General features: G+C 33.4%; 6 protein-coding genes across 10 annotated transcripts in view; 2 read left to right on the forward strand and 4 right to left on the reverse strand.

The window, feature by feature from the left end:
- Clic (chloride intracellular channel protein 5) overlaps window positions 1-225 on the reverse strand; it is a 37,712-nt gene extending 37,487 nt beyond the window's left edge. For both annotated transcript variants that reach the window (XM_013324401.1, XM_013324399.1), the window contains exon 1: window positions 53-225. In XM_013324401.1, coding sequence (XP_013179855.1) covers window positions 53-121 — 69 coding nt within the window. In that variant the 5' untranslated portion in view covers window positions 122-225. The remainder of the gene's footprint in view (window positions 1-52) is intronic.
- A 368-nt stretch (window positions 226-593) lies between these two features.
- LOC106126651 (pre-mRNA-splicing factor Syf2) lies at window positions 594-1,770 on the forward strand. The gene has a single exon (XM_013324402.1). The coding sequence runs from the start codon at window positions 690-692 to the stop codon at window positions 1,401-1,403; it is 714 nt and encodes a 237-aa protein (XP_013179856.1). The 5' UTR covers window positions 594-689; the 3' UTR covers window positions 1,404-1,770.
- Window positions 1,771-1,799: 29 nt separating this feature from the next.
- On the reverse strand, window positions 1,800-9,837 carry Tab2 (TAK1-associated binding protein 2). Of its 3 annotated transcripts, XM_013324397.1 has the most exons (5): window positions 8,059-9,837; window positions 7,648-7,863; window positions 6,679-6,822; window positions 4,158-4,205; window positions 1,800-4,056 (listed from the first exon to the last, which is right to left on the reverse strand). In XM_013324397.1, the coding sequence occupies exons 1-5, from the start codon at window positions 9,335-9,337 to the stop codon at window positions 4,031-4,033; spliced, it is 1,713 nt and encodes a 570-aa protein (XP_013179851.1). In that variant the 5' UTR covers window positions 9,338-9,837; the 3' UTR covers window positions 1,800-4,030. The 3 variants fall into 3 exon arrangements, with proteins under 3 accessions (XP_013179851.1, XP_013179850.1, XP_013179849.1); XM_013324396.1 differs by having other exon boundaries at window positions 1,800-4,205; XM_013324395.1 differs by lacking the exons at window positions 1,800-4,056; window positions 4,158-4,205 and having other exon boundaries at window positions 5,782-6,822; window positions 8,059-9,835.
- Window positions 9,838-10,136: 299 nt separating this feature from the next.
- On the forward strand, window positions 10,137-10,938 carry Lamtor3 (Late endosomal/lysosomal adaptor, MAPK and MTOR activator 3). The gene is made up of 3 exons (XM_013324403.1): window positions 10,137-10,288; window positions 10,352-10,544; window positions 10,705-10,938. Exons 1-3 carry the CDS (start codon window positions 10,245-10,247, stop codon window positions 10,843-10,845), a joined length of 378 nt encoding a protein of 125 aa, XP_013179857.1. The 5' UTR covers window positions 10,137-10,244; the 3' UTR covers window positions 10,846-10,938.
- Window positions 10,939-11,761: 823 nt separating this feature from the next.
- Window positions 11,762-15,217, reverse strand: LOC106126649 (glyoxylate reductase/hydroxypyruvate reductase). The gene is made up of 7 exons (XM_013324398.1): window positions 14,933-15,217; window positions 14,205-14,353; window positions 13,806-13,995; window positions 12,846-13,009; window positions 12,593-12,757; window positions 12,224-12,349; window positions 11,762-11,940 (listed from the first exon to the last, which is right to left on the reverse strand). The coding sequence occupies exons 1-7, from the start codon at window positions 15,097-15,099 to the stop codon at window positions 11,819-11,821; spliced, it is 1,083 nt and encodes a 360-aa protein (XP_013179852.1). The 5' UTR covers window positions 15,100-15,217; the 3' UTR covers window positions 11,762-11,818.
- A 920-nt stretch (window positions 15,218-16,137) lies between these two features.
- Window positions 16,138-18,892, reverse strand: LOC106126598 (glyoxylate reductase/hydroxypyruvate reductase). 2 transcript variants are annotated; one of them, XM_013324324.1, is made up of 8 exons: window positions 18,661-18,892; window positions 18,469-18,539; window positions 18,048-18,184; window positions 17,732-17,921; window positions 17,242-17,405; window positions 16,930-17,094; window positions 16,604-16,729; window positions 16,138-16,309 (listed from the first exon to the last, which is right to left on the reverse strand). In XM_013324324.1, the coding sequence occupies exons 2-8, from the start codon at window positions 18,537-18,539 to the stop codon at window positions 16,185-16,187; spliced, it is 978 nt and encodes a 325-aa protein (XP_013179778.1). In that variant the 5' UTR covers window positions 18,661-18,892; the 3' UTR covers window positions 16,138-16,184. The 2 variants fall into 2 exon arrangements, with proteins under 2 accessions (XP_013179778.1, XP_013179777.1); XM_013324323.1 differs by lacking the exon at window positions 18,661-18,892 and having other exon boundaries at window positions 18,469-18,654.
- Between the last annotated feature and the right edge of the window lie 217 nt (window positions 18,893-19,109).

A 19,109-nucleotide genomic window follows, 5' to 3' on the forward strand; every position in this document is an offset into this window, starting at 1 on the left:
GTGTATTGCAGATCTCGGGCTCGCGTACCAACACGTGTAAATTTAATTGTACCTTTATGATCAGCTCGATCTCCGGCACGTCTCCGTTTGCTGTTCCATTCTCGACGATTTCATCCGACATCGTGAACTTAAAAAAACACTCGAAAATATTATAATAATTCGATCACACAATAACACACAACCGACACTGTTTCAAAACACCGACTGACTGGCATTGACATAGAGTATGTGAAAATAGAGTTGTGACTTGATGTTCCGTAAATTAAAAATTAATGCTTGCAACACAAAATTAGTACTGCCACCATTACAACACTGTACCAACGAGTGCCACCAATATTAAAAACGGACATGTGACGTGTGTCACGTCAAACAGTGCATTGAAGTTGGCTTCACTAGTCAAAAATTAAAGATTTTTTTGTGAGTTAATAATGGATTACAGAATTGCTTTTTCAACTCTATTTGTCTATACCAAATAGAGTTACATATTATTATTAAAATAATTTGACAAACGCTTACAATACTTTGAAAAAAGTTATTTTCTCTTTTAAGGACCTTTGTCTCTCATGTATCTTCTGCGTTAATTACTCTGAGTAATTTTGACATTGACATGTTGAGTAAGTGATAGAAAAATAGAAATATTTTGAGAAGAGTTGTATGTTTTATGTACTTAAATAAACAAAATAATTCAAATGGCTTCAGTGGATGTATCAGAAACTTCGTCAACCACAAATAAGGACATGACTTTTGCAGAAAAGCAAGCGGAACGTATGAAGAGACTACGTTCTCTTCACTCAGCTAGAAACGAAGCAAGAAGTCATAATCATCAAGAAGTTGTTGCGGAAGAGGCTAGAAATAAACTTCCTCCAAATTACGAAGCGAAACGAAGACAAGCAGAATGGTTATTAGAGGATCAAAAGAAACGTGAAGAAGCTGCCAAGGAAGGTAAAGAGTACGATAGAGTAAAGTTATTAAACATATCAGCGACGGAGGCAGAAAGGCTTGAACGTAAAAAGAAGAAAAAGAATCCAGATCAAGGTTTCTCCACATATGAGCAAGCAACAGTAAGACAATACAATCGACTTGTAAAGAATATGCCTGCAGCTGATATGGAGCAATACGAAAAACAGAAACAAAAATACGGCGATGCATTTTATGGTGGACCTAACGTTATTATACACGGCATGCATGAAGATCGAAAGGATGCTATTGACAAAATGGTTGATGATTTAGAAGGGCAAATTGCGAAACGCGCGAAATACTCCCGACGTCGTATCCACAATGATGACGCAGATATTGATTACATTAACGAAAGGAATGCTAAATTCAACAAGAAATTGGAGCGATTCTACGGAGAGCATACATCAGAAATTAAACAGAATTTGGAAAGAGGAACTGCAATATAAGCAAGCAAATTACAATCAAATAAATGTAAATATCTACAATAGTAATTTTTTATGTACAAAGATTATTCACTTGAACTGATATTGTGTTCAAATTTTTTTTATTTCCGAATAACTCTTTTTTGAAGTGTATTAAAAATAAGTATATTTTATCTATAAAAGGTACATTATTGTGCTTTGTTATAGAAAATAGACTATCCTTGAATGACAGTTTTTATGTAATTAAATGGGAATGATTAAAACAAATAAATTAAACAAATTTCAATAACAAGTTTATTTGATACATGTTCTGATTAAGTACAAATTATTGAATAGATATTATGTATACATAAAGAAGGTCTAAATAAGCACTAAATGTTTTTATAAATATATATATATTCTTGCATACATCTGTGCAAGAAATATTTTTTGAAAAAAATGAAAAATGATTTATTGCTTAAACAAAAATGGTATATACTAATATTTGTGCCAGGACTTCCATTTAAGCATTCATAATGGGCTTGTGATTGAAAGTCCCGCTGTTCCGTGTCACATTAACTGTATCAATGGTACTTTCTTAATCTGATTTTTTATATAGTAAAATTTCATTTCATTTTATCAACCTTTTTGATAATAAATTGTACAATGTCTACTCTGGGTTACATGTGTTAATATTGTACATTCAAACAGTACAAACTTCTGAAACATACACATAAAACGTATGATTTTAGTTTTTTCAGATTTTTTTTAATATATGGCAACCCAGTGGCCATCTGAAATTTATACACATGACTGAATTTCAACATTTGTGTGAAAAAATTTTCCTTGCACAGATGTACACGTTAAATTTGATTAGATATATAAAAATCTTACACAAATACCTACTCATATATACAGTGAGCATGAATTGTTTACACAAAGAGAAATGCTTATTTCTTATAACATACAAGATTAGAAATTCATAGCATCGACTAGAAATCACAGTGTCTGTTTATATGCAATTTATAGCAATATTACAAAAAAAAATCGAATTGATAACCTCCTTTTTGAAGTTGACTAAAAAAATAGCTGCTTCTAACCTCTATGTAGCCATAGCCGTGAGGTTAGTATAGAATGGTTTTTAGTTACAGAAATTAGTAGTTGACTGACTTATTTCTGTAATTTAATGCTTATAATGAATCACTAATGCTGATTTATTTACTTTATTGTAAATATAAAATTGATTTATTTATTCGCTTCATTTTAGAAAAGGTTAAGCAGCGTTGTTGTAACAAGTAAAATACTATAAATAAATTGCTTTTAATTATCTTTTATAAAGCAAAGAGGATTTAATTTTATAAATTTTCAATGGCAAGAATGGATTCATTCAACTTTGGATCTTTGCAAAATTATGACAGTGATTAAAAATATAATGCTGTAGTCACTTGGGATTGGGATAAATTGATATTGAAATATTAAAAAAAAACATACAAAGTGGCAACATTTCTTAGTATGCCACTTATATGATTTTTCCTATTCTCAAAATTGAGTCTACTTCGTTACTGGTAGGATTTTTAGGGTTGACAAATATGGTTGAGTTTGGCATGACTAATTATGAAGAACCTTAAAAAGTTTGCAAAAAATAATTTTTGAAATACTGAACGATTTGAATTTTCTGAATTTAAGATTTAGCTTTATATAGAAGGTGAGAAAAAATGACTGTACTATTTTTTAATACTGGGAAAGGACAATAATATTTTTTTTCAATAAAAATTGATTAATTTGGCTGTTAGCGTTAAAATATGAAAGTATGAATAATTACCAGTTTTTTTTTCGGAATTGTATTTTCGCGCGCCTTTTGTTCTATGGTAAAATATCTTGGTTTGGCATAATTTAAGCTGAAGCTAATTGCGATTAACAATAAATTTGATATTTTGTTTTTTAGAATAAGAAATAGCTTTTGAATGATAATTTGAAGAAAATTGTACTGGCCAGAATTTAAAAAATTAAATCTGTTAAAATTAGATTGATGAATAATTTTCCATATGATTCCCGGAATATTTTCTATATAATTTTTTTACGTAAATGATATATTTTTCCTGTAAATTCATTACAAACCCTGTTTATAGTTATCAATGAACATTAACGTACTCCTGAATAACATAAATTCTGTTTGATTACTAATTAAAAAGAAATATTCGCTACAAAACATATATTTGAATTAAATTAATTTCCTATCCACCTTAAGTGCAGCAGTGTTAAAATGTAAATAACAGGGAGTTATTCGCATTTGGTACAACAGAGCACTCAATGAGTATAGGAAAGATAAGGGAAAAAAAGTAACAAAATTTTAACTTTTTTATCTTTTACTACGGGAAAGCGTGAACTGATTCATTGCAATTACTCTATAAACCACACCGGTAATAGATAATAATGCCATTTTAATACAAATGCCCATTTATCTATACATTCTCTATATTAATTCTTACTTATAAAACAGTCCCACTTCAAACCCGTTTGGAATGTGTTAAATTAGAACATTCTTTTTAACATCGAATCAGACTTCCATTTTCATAGACAACCAAATGCGAATATCACAGATTAAAAAACATTACCATCTACTGCACTTAAGATAGTCAGTTTTACTTAAAAATAATGATTTCCATCGCGTCTCATAATACCCACGATCGCACTATTTCTGAAAATGAAAAATCTCATTGAAATGTGCCAATTGCTTAACAATTTTTTTTTAATTTTTCCTTTCTCTTTTTCATGTATAATCTATGTCGACATACTTACTTCGTCGACCTGGCATTAGACGAACTGTTATTCCATCAGGAGCTCGAACTGCATAAAATAATAAAAAAAATCTTAGCAATAATACAGCAATTAATTTAAACAATAAAATGAACATCACAACATTCCAAGAACAACATCATGTTAGGATGATTAATTAAAAAAAAAACTTACCTTTTTAAAACCAGTCACACCAAGCTTATGCATCAAGGCAAAAGAAATAAATCATATTTATTGACAACATTTTTATTACTTGATATACAGAAATTTAAACTATCACATTGCTCTTATTTACAAAATATATAACATACAAAGTGTACAATACCTGTAAAGATCGTAAATAACAACTACAAAAACTATTTCATGTGCTTTTTGCCTCATTTCAAATTAATTAAGAATCGTACAAACAACACTAGGCAGTTGTGTCAGAGCGAGACAAACATACGTTTCTCTCTCTCTCTAAAGCAACTATTTGCGATTACCGTTATTATTATTTGTATCTTGCATAATACTTATTATGCAAGATGTGTCCTAAACACCAAAAATCTACTAATTACGGCTTAAAAGATTTTTATATGTACGTGTAAAATTTAACTATTAAATTGTTCTAGAAAAAACAGTTCGTTTACCCGACGATTTAAAATCCTATATTTTTGTGATACTATATAAGTGTTGATAAATTTAATCTACCACAGCAATTCAAAACAAAAGTTTTAATATATAGTCCAAATTTTAATCGATAAGTGTGCGTTTCCACTGTTCTCATAATTGTTACCGCAGGTACCGTTCCGCCTTGCGGCCAAACGAATCTACTTATTGTTATCTCACTTTTATCAAGCTGAACGAAAGGGATGACAACATATTTTCGTACGAGTCATTCACATCTCACGAAAAATTGAATTCTAGAATTTATTAAGGCACAAACATACAACTTTATACTATTCTAATCTTTATTACTTTTTTTATATTTTACCATACTACAAAATACATAAATATAATTGTTATAATTTCAACAATATAATAACTTGATCAAAATATTAAAATTTAACGAAAAACGTCTACGCCAATCACAGTACAATTAGCTAATGGAACGTACTCATACTGCGTGACCCGTTTAGGGAGGGGGGAGCGGAGTCTTTAAAATACTACGGTCAGTCACAGGAGCGGGGGAGGGTCCCAGATTTTAGTCACGTAGTCGTTACTTGCTTTTTTCATGAGACATAATTCACTAGTAATTTAAGTATGCATGCAGTCATGCTATAAAGAAGAGAATGGGCCAAATTATTTTTCTTTCAATTTTTGCTTGTGAAATGATTAAAAATCATAATTATGAATTGCTACTTAAAAACTAAAGGGGGGGGGGGTATTGGCATGTACTACGAGTGGTCACCCAGGGGATGGAGGGGTCGAAAAAACTAAAAAAGTAGATCACGTAGTATGGGTATGTTCCCTAAAAATCGAAACATATTCGATAGGTCAGTTGTCGTTTCGGAAAATTTGATATCCTATAAATTTACAGTTGCTAAGTTATTGTGCTTAAGAAACATAACAGTGAGAAGATTAAAGACTTTAAAGGCGTGTAGTGAGCAATACCTCAATCCTTGAGCAAAGATAAAAATTTTCCGTATTTTTTTAAGTTACGACATATTACGTCGTATTAATATATTTTAATATATTTTTGGCAAGGCGTAGTCATTTCTTGAGATCTTGTAATGCCTCATTTGACCAGTCAGTTGTGATGTTCAGTTGTAATTTACCTCGTTATATTAATTAGAATAATAAATAAATGTAACTTATCAAATAACACATACTAATAATTTCCATTAAACTTATAAAAGACTAACTTTGTAAAAATATAAACAAATCTCTTTATTTCATTGTGTTAATTAACTTAACTCTACAAATAACCATATGTAAAGTTTAATAAGTAAAATAAAATACCCAAGAGCCTTCATAAATTCGTACTTACTATTAACTTTAAAAACTGATCTGGACAGAATCAAATGTATACACATAAGCTTAGCCTAAATGGTTAGAATCAGTCAATTATATAACACGACACGCATGCAAACAATTCTGAAATAGTCAATAACAAAAACAGGAACAATCTTACGACGGCAAATCAAAAAAAGCACAATGTTCAGTTGTCACATTGTCCGAGATGGCACTTTCATGCTCACATCACATGCTGGGGTTAAAACGTTCAAACTCCACAACACAGAATCTTGTTATCTTCTAGTGTTCAAAACACCAAAAATACCTGAGCACTGACAAGGCATCATTGTTATAGGCACTTTAAAGTCATCGTAATAGGCACTTTTAAGGCAAATGTAAAGGAACATCGGTAAACTTTAAGGAGCAAGGCTCTGTGATCGCAAAGCCTGGGTCACATTGGGGAATGTTGACTCAATAACATGGGGCATCTCATTGACTTCATGATGTGAGGTGCTGTGCGGGATGCCCCTACGGTTCCTGTCTCGGAAGGAGCCGAAACCCGAGTCATGGTTCCTGGAGGGGGACGTACCTACGAGTATGCGCGGCATCTCGCACTCCTCGCACTTGGTGAGCAGCTCATGGTTGCGGAAGGTGCACATGTGGCATTGCCACATAGCACTCGGCCGCTGTCCTGTGTAGATATTTCTATAGAAGCTGTCTGAATCATCTGGCTCTGGAATATTTAAAGTATTATGCTAATACGACAAATAGAATACCAATGATATATATAAAATTCTCGCGTCACAATTTTCGTTTCCATACTCCTCCGAAACGGCTTGACCGATTCTCATGAAATTTTGTGAGCATATTGAGTAGCTCTGAGTTCGGCCAACATCTATTTTTAATCACGCGCGGACGGAGTCGCGGGCGACAGCTAGTCTTATGTAAATATTTATTGCTCTAAACAAAATAACCTATATATACAAATTATTTTCTTCCCGTGAATAACAGAATTTGAATTTTTGTTTGTTTTATTTGTCATGTGAATCGACTCTCATAAATTTACATAGCTATTGTATGGAGAGACCATTATGATGTAAATTTCAGACCAGTAAAATAAAATTGGACATTTACAGAACATGGCTGATTCTAATCAATCTTTGTTTACAAATTTAAAAAGTTTCCATATTGTAACAACTCTACTACAGCTTATGGAACAAAACAAACATTTGCATGTAAAAACAGGTCATAAAAAGGGGAAATCACAAATATATCATTGTAACATAGTATGAAGGCTAATTACAAAACACAATCAAAAATATTTGTATATTGCTGTGCCATCTTACTAATATAATATTATATGCGAAAGATAAATGGATGGATGGATGTTAGTAAAGTATCTCCAAAATTACTCAATAGATCTAGCTGAAACTTGGCATGCAGATGTAGAATATAGTCTGGAAGAACAAATGGGCTACTTATTAAGTTTTTTTTTCCTTGCGGACGGAGTCGCTACAACTATGTATATTTCGATGGATGTATCAAGTCTTAAACTTACCATTGTTGGCCATTTCTAATCTCTTAGACAATGTGTTACATTCATCGCGTAGTCGTTCAACATAGTTTTTGAGCCTCTGTGTAGCAGTTGGTGAGGGTGGGGGCGCCGCTAATATCTGTGTTTCACGGCTCAACTGCGCCACTCTGCTTTTCTCTTGAGCTAATGCTGTAGCAAGCCTCGACAAGCGCTCTTTCTGTCTCTCTATTAGTGAACGATCTGGAAATCATTTGATAATTTATTGAAAAATTGCTCCTATTTGAGGCCAATAAAATAATTTTATAGTATTTTATAGTTAAATAAGTGGTAATAAAATAAATGATTAATAAACTTGCTTTGGAATGTTCAAAATTTTTGGTTTATATCATATTAGAAAGAACCTAAATGATAATTATGGTTTATATTACTACATACCAATAGTGCCATGATTAGACCCCGCAGGTGGTTCTGGGGCAGTTCTTGAAGGTCTTGGGGACTCCAGTCTTGTCGGAGGAGGCTGAGTGGGAGGCGGGGGCGGCGGCGCGCGACGTCGCGGAGGCCTTGTTGTGCTTGGGCTCACAGTTACTGTTACATGGCCCTCAAAGCCACCCTCATCATCTCTTGTCTCCCTAACTGGACTAGCCATGTTCGAAGTTGGTGTACAAACTGTTAAGTTAACCGAAGTAATAGCTCTAGGACTTTCGTAATCTTCCATCCAAGGATCAACATATGATCGACTCAAGTCCATATGACAATTTACATTAACAGACAAATTTAGCGGGTACCCACATTCCCGTCTATATGTGTTAGGCTTCTCTTTGTCCTTTTGATTGTCTTTATGTGTTGAGACAGCAGGCGACACTGATCTACATGGCTCTGGATTGTCTTGTTTTAATGTTTCTTTAAATGCAATATCTGGATTGTGTTTGATAAAATCAAGTGTATTGGGTCTTTTGGGTTTTTCTTCTGCAGGTTCAATAGTTTGCGGTTCCTTTTTGATAGTCTTCTTCTCCTTACCTTTTTCTAATCTTTCATTTAAATTGCACTTGATTTTGTTACTCTTCAAAATTTTGTAATTAGTGCTCTCTGATTGAGTTGTGTCAGAACTTATTTTTTGTATACTCAATTCTTCTTTTCCGTGATTTCGATTTACTTCTTTTTTGTTGTCATTTGTCAACTCAGGATCACTTGGTGACTCAGCACTATACTTTGCAAAACAATTGTCAATATTTATAATTGTGATGGGTGATGGACATTTACTAGTCTCATTATCATTGGAAGTTTCAACAACATTTTGATTAGCATCTGTGTTTACTTTCTTTTCGTTTTCTTCAGCTGCTGAATTGCAGCTTATAACAGCTTTTTGTGGGCCTTGGCAAGTTACAGATTTTACAGCCGATGTTCTCACCACCTCATGCTTGACAATGGGCTGGTTGCGACACTTTACTGGTACATTAACTTTGAGCTCGTTGAGCTGTCGGGCGGCGGCCGACGAGGATGCATGGTAAGCGTGAGTTAGGGAGGCCTTGACTTCCCGGTGGAGATGTGTCTCGCAGGCTTGCTTGTCATGGCAATACAGCTCGATAGTACTAGACACCACATGATCGGGGACACCAGGAAACTTTTGCTTTAGTTCGTGGAATAATTGCATAAGCGATATATTAGTACATGCACACGGTGAGGGGCTCGCAGCGTTTCCGGAGGGGGCAGACATCGCCGCCCATCCTCGCGGGGGCCGACCTCTCCGCCGCGAACTCTGCCCTCACCACGGATCGCTATACACTTCTGATCACCGGCAAAAACCAAAAAACATTGTACGTGTGGTGTAATTTATTGTCTTTCGCTTGTGACGTCACAGTCCTTAAAATCACTTTCTCGTAGTTACGTATACATACTCTAGTTAATGTCTCTACAAACGTTCATGACTTGTTAATCCTAACTGCACACATGAATCGAAAAATAAAACATAACGAGACAAGACTGAATTTTTATATCTTTTGTTATCATCATTCGAAACTATTTTTCAATCCGTTGTAACACACTATAAGAGACTTTTTAAACTATTCTTCACGATTATGGTATTCTTCCTTTTGTGCCCCATAGGGGAACACGCTTTTTCACTACAAAGGCATTAAACATTTATGTATCCAAAAATAAATTACGAAAATCGCATACTTGTCAATTCTATTCTTCCATTTTAGCAATAGACAAATTTATTTTGTTCTCGAGAGTTTTAATGTTGCTATATTAAGCAAAGAACTAAATTCTTGTGTCACAAATTGAATAGAAAATAACTATCAAAGTAGAAAATTGCATTAAAATAACTATAAGCGAGTTCAGCTTCAACTTTGAACGATTTCCATCACTACCTATCTCACAGAATAAAATCGCCTTTGCAGGAGCGAACTTAAACAGCAAACAAAAACATAATCATGTTTTTAAATTGACTGGGCTGCACCTTTCAATTCCTTCTCATATTGTCATTAAAAAAATTAAATAATATTAACTGTCAATGTTATTCATGTTCATGTCATAATTTTAATGTTTATGTGGTGTTTTGATATGCTTGCTAGTTTCTTCGTAGAATATTGTAAACAAAAAGAGGTTTTATATTTAAAAAGATGGTCGATGATCTCAGGAAATATTTGAATCATTTATTAGAGAAGTGAGTAATAGCATTTATGCTATTTTTTTTTAAATGTGAGAAATTCATTTTTTTTCTTTTTAGGGTGAATGGTCTTCATTGTATTTTGATAACTGATCGGGATGGTGTTCCGGTTGTACGTGCGGTGACTGAAAGGGCTCCTCCTTTAGCTTTAAGACCAAATTTTATATCAACATTTGGGATGGCCACAGATCAAGCAAGTAAACTTGGTTTGGGCAGAAATAAGACTATTATCTCCATGTATTCTAGTTACCAGGTATGTTTAGCCTTAAATATTCCTTAAGAAGAGTAGTTCAAACTTTTTAAGCGTTTTATACTCCTATATAACTATCAATTTCCACAATGGGGACCTATCAAATTGTTGCAAGCCAACATTTTTTTATTATTTAGTATTTATAGCGTAATATATTTTGCAGGTGATTCAAATGAATAAGCTACCACTAGTCATCACCTTCATTGGGAGTGACAATTGCAATACTGGCCATATACTGTCACTGGAGACACAAATAGAACCTTTTTTGAAGGATCTTGCGGCAGTTGTAGCGGATGCACCATAGCATATAGAGATATCCCATATTATTACATAAACATATATACAACTGTGTTGAACATTATAAAATTTATTTGTAAAGTATCATATTATGTATAAAATTTAGTGGCAATTATATTACAATTGTATGCAGTCGGAGTATTAATAAGTTAAAATTGAGAAAATAAAAGTTAAAAATGTATGAAATGTAAACTATAAATTGATAGAATGTTCTTATAAAACAATATTATTGCTCTAAAGTTGAATGTTACAACAGTACTTTCTAACTTATTAATTAATAGCCTATATGTTCTTCCACACTATGTTCTACATCTATGCCAAATTTAATCAAGATCCATTTTGCTGTTTTAGAGATACCTTGTAACATACATCCATTCAAACATCTCAACATTCGCATTTATTGTATTAGTAAGATTTGGTCATAGTGAAAACAAGGTTTCGATTATGAAATTTCATCCAAATTATTAGAACCGTTACTGAGAAAATCATGGGTTTATACGAATGATATTCAAATGAATGAAGTTCCGTTGTCTGAATATACATAGTTGTAAGCTTATTGTCTCTCTCTCTGATGCCACTTAGTTTTCTAAACTGTAAATATTGTCATATATTGTTTGGATTATCTTAATAAAAGAACTTTTTATCAGTTTTTATTATTTATTGCTTTTATTTCTCCCTTCAACCATAACAAAAATGGTAAAAATCACAGAAGGTATGTAGGTTACATAATTTTGAAAAACAAACAAACATGAATGAATGAAATAGCAATAAATTATATTATCTGTATTTATTTTTATGTTACGTTATTTGCAATATCATAAATGTTTTGTTTAATAAGAGATAATCGTTCGCTAGTTGACAATTTACCATTTATATAAAATGTTTTAAGTATTAACATAGTAATTAATTTTATATTATTATAATTTTAAATATATTTTTTAATAAATATAGTTTTTAAAGTTTAATAACATTATTGAATATTATTCCAACACAGGTGTAATTAGAGGTTTTCCATTGAGGGCGTTGACAACGTTTTTGGCGGCAAGTACGGACATTGCGTTGCGTGTGCCGATCGTCGCGCTGCCAATGTGAGGAAGAATAACTAGAAAGATAATTGAGTGTAATTAAACACATTAATATATTTATTATATTAAAATTTTCGATTTATGTTTTAATAGTATTTTTTTCGATATTCATAAAAGCAAATATGATATCACCATTTTAAACTTAATGTCTATGGTAGCGTTAAAAGGAAATGACTCATTCAACCAACAATAATATATTCTAGCTTTGACCACTACTTGTATAGTATGATAAGTTATTTGTACTCGTATAATCTTCGTTCGTACTTCGTGGATTATATTCGAAAGATAATTAATACTAACAGATGTTAGGCAACGTCAGCAGCTTGTGGTCTTTGGGCAGCGGCTCCGGCGTGGTAACGTCAAGTCCGGCAGAATAGATATCCCTGTTCTTCAGAGCGTCGTACAGGTCGTCTTGGTTCACTAGGTCTGAAAAGGAAATTTATTGTAAAAGTATCAGAAAAAAACTAGTTTAGTTTTTGTCTGATGGGGCTTTTTCCTGTGACCGGAACCGATAATCAGTTAAAAAAAACTTGAGCTCCTATGCGCCATTTGTCACCAAATAGGTGTCCGTTTTTATATTTTATACCGTTTATATAGCTTCGTTTTGCTTGGGATGCCTCGCAACATTAATTATTCATAGACATGTAGATATACTATTAAACATTTTACCTCCACGTCCAACATTGACGAGAATAGCATTCTTCTTCATCTTGGCCAGCGTAGTTTTGTTGATCATGTGCTTGGTCTCGTCAGTGAGGGGCACGGCGAGTACCACGAAGTCACTATGGGCAAGCAGCGTGTCTAAGTCTACGAACTCAGCGCCCAGCTCTTTGGCTGCGGGGATAAATAGACAGACTCACTTGATTTTCTAAGAATTTGAAACAACTCTAGTTTTGACACTTCTTGTTCTATTGTAACGTACCCTCCGGCTTTTCCCGGTGACCCGTGTAAAGGAATTTTTCAACATCAAATCCACGCAGCCTTTTGACCGTGGCTTGTCCGATGCCACCAAGTCCAACAATGCCGACTGTGCTGCCTTGGATATCTTGACCGAGGACTTTGTCAAAACCAATTTCCCATTCACCACTGAAAGGTTTTATCACATTTTAGACTGATAGAAATGTTACATGTGCATTTATAGTTCATTGTGTGTTTCTTTTAGGTTTTAAATAGTTCGATATAATACAGTAAAGAGGTAGTCTTTTGATCGTAGAAGAAGCGACTGAAAAAGTACTATCATTTTATAACTCTGCATTTTAAACTCTGCCCAAAATCTGCTTACACATATTTCATAAGTACACACACAGTTTAATGCTTTAAATACATTTTACGATTACATTACACGTGGTTATCGGAATTTGTGATTAAGTAACATTGCGTAACAGTTTACCAAACACATGTAATTATCATTTAAAATTCCTGTTTGTAATAAATGTTTAAATAGTTAGTTTATAGTCAGACGTTTTTTTATATTTATTATCGTAATTTCTGTTTCATCATCTCTGTCACAGAAAGCAATAGGTGAATGTCGAAATTGCAAAATGCTTTTTTTCCAATGGTCGATGAACAATATTAATGTAAAACATAAATTTTATTTTGGAACAGTAGGTACATTTTTTTCGCATTCAGTGCAGTGTAGTTTGGGTAATTCGTACTGTATTGAGATAAATTTTTATCAATGATCTTTATCAGATTGACGGTTACTGATTTGTTAAGAAGTATTTCTAGATTTTGCGGCTAGCATCTCTTGGCAACTTGGATTGAATCAATCAAAAGATAACGTTATGTTCAATATCTTTATTGCCTTTTAAAAATGAATTCGACATGTAATAGATTTTTATTAGAAAGTGGGTTTCGTTTATAAATAGTATAAAATTCTTACCTGTGCACCTGATCGAGGTTCTCAGTGAAGCGTCTTGCAGCACCAAGCATCAGCGCTATGGCAACTTCAGCGACCGCAGCGCTCAACACGCCAGGAGTGTTGGCCAGCTTAATGCCGCGCTTCTTCAGCTCAGGCACGTTACAGTGGTTGTAGCCAGCAGACGCTGTGCTCACTACCTTCAGCTGAGGTCCTGGAGTCGTGAAACATTTCTTTTGAAACTTTAAACTTAAAATTAATCTTAAAACAATCTGTATATCTGATGGAGGTTAAAGTATATTACAACTGATCAGGGACGCCCCCCACGGCTTTAGTTACCTGTCGTCCACGCGTGGACGACGCGTTGCTAAGTAAGTTGGGGGATGGGTATAATGAGCGACAAACTTTATTTTTAAGAGTTACCTGCTCTATCCAGAAGCTCCTTTGTAATAGGATGATGAGACACCCAGACAAGTGCAGAACATCCCGGAATGAGGTCCAATAACTCATCTTTATTCTTCGTTAGGCCTTCTTCACTGAAGTTTTGGTAGCGGCTTTTAACTACTGTAAAACTAAATTTAAAACAGGCGTTTAAATACATTTATTTTGGCTATTGATTTAATTACAAGTATTTATGAGAGAAAATAATGATTAACATGTTTATACTAAATAAAAATCAGTATTATTGTAGGTATCAACAGCATGTTTTTCTTTGGTAATAGAGAAAACTGTACACACACGTGATACATTTAGGTTTATTATTAACGTTAACTTTAATTAATTACATCGTTCATGTAAAACCATAATCAAACATAATATCATGTTGTTTTATCTGTCATCAAGCGATTTGATTTGATCTGTGCTTGTGTCAAATTCAAATAAAATATAAGTCAAGCGACTGTCAACGCCAAGCCGAGTTCAAGTTGATTTTCTTCTTTACTACAAGTAATAATTTTAAACAAGGATAACAAAGAAATAAATAAATTTGTTGATTTTCCTGTTTCGTTTTTTTTACCTTATATGCACCTTTATTGTTGTTTATTCAAGTTAACAAGGTAAGTTACAACCTTGAACTACAATTGCCTATAATAAAATTCTTAGAAATAGTTACAATGTGTTTACAACTTTATTTAATAAAAAAATATACTTACTGTTCTTCTAAAATCTTAATTCCACTGTCGAGGTAGTCGTTAGAGGAGACAAGAACTTTGAGTTTCGTCATATTTGCGTTTGGAACGTCCTCCACAGACAATGCTGTATGAAATACTGTCGCCATAAACGTCACAAATAGTAATCTTTGAATATTTTTCTTAGGCATTGTATTATCTTTAAGTGCGAATCGTTTTGATAGCGAACGTTATCAGGTAACCTATAACGATTGTTCACTGCCGGCGCCCGGTGCGCACAAGGCCAGGGTTGAAACTGATCGTTGGTCAGAAATAACTCTGTATTTTTGTATACCGTTCACTTTTACATTCTCAAAGTCGATTGCTTGTACGCATATTGAATAATGTAGAATGATATTTAACAGAGTATGTATAGTGTTTACATTAATTATATTCGATATTGAATATAAAATTACCTCCAAAACTGTTCTTTTTAACGAACTAAAACGTTCGTTAGTAAACAAAACGTCTTCTCTTAGGAACTGCTTCAAGAAAAATTGTTCCATTTGTAACCATCAGTGTATATATATATTTATATATAAAATTCTCGTGTCACAATTTTCGTTCCCATACTCCTCCGAAACGGCTTGACCGATTCTCATGAAATTTTGTGAGCATATTGAGTAGGCCTGAGGATCGGCCAACATCTATTTTTAATCCCGCGCGGACGGAGTCGCGGGCAACAGCTAGTTTATATATTACGTACTGAGTTCGAATGGTTTTTAATGTAACTAGATTTGGGACATAATCAAAAGAAAATGTATAAAAAATACAAAATTACTAAAACATATAAGAACAATTAATTAACATATTGCATATATAAGCGTTTAGAAATTAGTTTCATTAAATTTAAACAAGTCCGTTATTCTTTTAGTAAATAAACGGCAAATTATGATATGTTCAAAATTAACTAAAGAGTTAACTGTTGACCTCCAAAGTGATAAACTTATTCCATTACCTTCTATTTACGAAGTTAAGGGATTTATATCTAAGTATCAAATTACACAATGAAAGAAAAATTCTATCTAGACTTTGATATGTAGCATTCGATACATATTGCACATTCCTTCATCTACTTACAAATTCGAAATATAAAACAAGTAAAAAAACAAAAGAAAAACATATTAAAGGAGGAATAATTTTTAATCTGTACAATTTACTATAATTCACTAATAATATGAATAAAACAGTAGAATCTACGAGTAGTTAATAAAAACTTCGATGAATAATTTTTAGGTTATGTCTTATACACTGGATACATCATTGGTTGTCCTTGTAGCGCGTGCATAACGTTGTTAGCTGATATTGTTGCCATTGCATTCCTCGTGGCAATTGTTGCACTGCCCAAATGCGGCACTATGACTAAAAACAAATATTTAAATAAAGTTAAGATAATTTAACACGTACCATGAGATTATGATTGTTTCCTATGAAAGTAAACTCGCCAGACGGATCGACATTGAATTCAGATATTTGTGCAGTCAACCAACCTTCACTGAACCATTGTGATGAACTAAGACTTAGTTACCCGAACTTGGGTAAACACCGAGTTGGGGACGACAATATTATGAAGTTGATACAAGTTAATTTTAAAAGAGGTTCCATTTCATTTCGACAGAGGTATAAGGAATTTAATATCTTTTAAAATGTACTTACAGCAATTTGGAAGTGTAAGAAGAGGGTGGTCTTTAGGCAGCGGCTCAGGAGTGACAACATCCAGACCCGCAGAAAATATTTCACCGTGCTTGAGTGCGTTGTATAATGCTTCTTGATCAACGAGACCTGAATTCAATATTTACTCATGACGAACCATGCAAATATACAGAAAAATTTATGGATGATTTCTATAAAATTAGGAGGATCAGATAAAATAAACAATAAACGAAAAGTTTACGAGTTGCGAGTTCACTTCGCATAAAAACCGTGGGGAAATTTTGGCAACGTGTTAATAGAAATCTAAAAAAGTTCCATATTTAAACTACCTCCTCTTCCAATATTAACGAGAACGGCGTTTCTCTTCATTAACTTTAACGTGTTCGCATTAATCATGTGTCTGGTCTCATCAGTCAGCGGACAGGAGAGAAGCACGAAGTCGCTCTCTCTTAGCAACTGCTCTAATGGAACTCGCAATGCACCCAGGTTCTTTGCTGTCAAAGGAAATTGAAAAAGAAATAAGACAAAAAGAACGAATGAATGGACGAATTAATGACGATATGAATGCGTGAACGAACAAATAAATGGATGAATAAAGGAAAGTATACATAAATGAGTTAAAGTGTGTCGATCAGTCATACCTTCAGGTTTTTCGCTACGTCCCGAATAAAGAAAGCGTGCTACATCAAAGCCTTTCAGCCTCCTCACCATAGCTTGTCCAATACCACCGAGTCCTACGACACCGACAGTGCTGCCGGTAATATCCTGCCCGAGGGACCATTGCACGCCGTACTTCCATTCACCGCTAGAATGAATGAAGGGAATGGAACGAAATTCGTATTTTCCTCTTTTTACAAAATTGTATTTGTATAACAATGTTTTAAACATCTTACATAATGATTACAGTATTTTATAGATATGAAATTCTTATCTACACCGCATAAGTGTCTTCACAAAAATGTTGCTATGGAACTTTACTATATCTGAATTATTACGAGAAACATAAAGGTAGCGTTCTGTATTTTTAACTCGTCTTTTTGGTGACACATTGTACCCTCTACCCTGCTTTTCATTTGTCTGTGACAATACCCTTTCTTATCATTAACTTTCTTTGTCCATACTTTTTCATACCTCATAATTTCATCTACGCCTTCTTTGAATCTTCTAGCAGCGGCTATGAGCAGACCGACAGCGATATCTGCAACGCAGTTGTCTAGCACGTGTGGCGTGTTTCCTAGCAATAGGCCGCGTGTGAACACATCTTCAAGGTTTATGTGGTCAGTACCAGATGACATTGTGGAAATAGCTTTTAATTGGGGACCTGGAAGAGGGTGAAACTTTATTTTATGTATACCCATCCATTCTCCTTTCAAAAGCCAAGTGACAGATTATTTTATAAGCTTTATAGCCATTCTAAGTTTCCAGTTGTTATTTATCAAATAATGACCTGCTAAATCCAGTATATCCCCAGTAAGCTGATGTTTTGTGTTCCAAATGATAGCGTCGCAGCCTTTTATAGCTTTCTTAATCGCCGGCAAGCTCTCTGGTTCGTAGTCTAAATGAGGGACAACTATAGGTTCTACTCTAAAAAACAAAAAGACACTTTGTCATATTATTGGTCGCCAGCGACTTCGTTAATGCATTGTATGGAGCCAAACGAGATAACTAACACTCGTTTAAAATGGCCCATTTGCCTTGAATTTATTAAGGATATTAATTATTTTGTAGCGGAAATGTTCGTACCTAAATAGGATAATTGTTTAATTAGTATATGTTAAAAAGTAGTTATGTTTTATGTAAGTTTCGCTTTTTTTAATTTAATTCATATCACACAATTTAAACGATATACTTGATATCTTTTTACTTACTTCTTTTTAAGTAACTCCAATCCAATTTCAGGAAATGATTTATTCACAATTAGAACTCGTTTCAACGCCATCTTGCGGACAAGTTTAGATTTGTTTTATAGCGCTTAGTATTACGATTAAAAATTGTTTACTCTAGATGCCAAGAAAAACAAATAATATATTGTTCATAACCTCTTTATGGAAGAAACTTACTTTTTTAATATTAAAGATAAATTATGTTGGCCTTCTACGGATGGTTTTTAATTTAAACTAATGAATATTCACGCGCTCACTAGCAAACATGTCACGATAAACTGTTCTCATTTCTCAACAAGTAACCAACTGTTCTCATCTGTTAATCAGTCGGTATAACCGGCTATTGTCACGGGAAATGATGACATCACATTTACATTGTTACCATTGTCTAAAACACTTGTAATTACTTCATGTGTTAAATATAATCTCTGGTATACATATGATAAATGAAATTCATAACATATTGCTACAATAGGATTTTTGTCACATATTCATAATGTGGTAAACTAATCAAATCTTCGTCTGTTTCAACTGAAGTGAATGATTGCGCCATCTAGCGTTGAATAGACAATATTCGAAGAAGTATTAAAAAATTAATTGAACTTTTGAACGCAAGATGTCACTGT

This window comes from Papilio xuthus, unplaced genomic scaffold (assembly GCF_000836235.2).
Source record: "Papilio xuthus unplaced genomic scaffold, Pxut_1.1 DF824992.1, whole genome shotgun sequence".
Classification (NCBI taxonomy): Eukaryota; Metazoa; Arthropoda; class Insecta; order Lepidoptera; family Papilionidae; genus Papilio; species Papilio xuthus.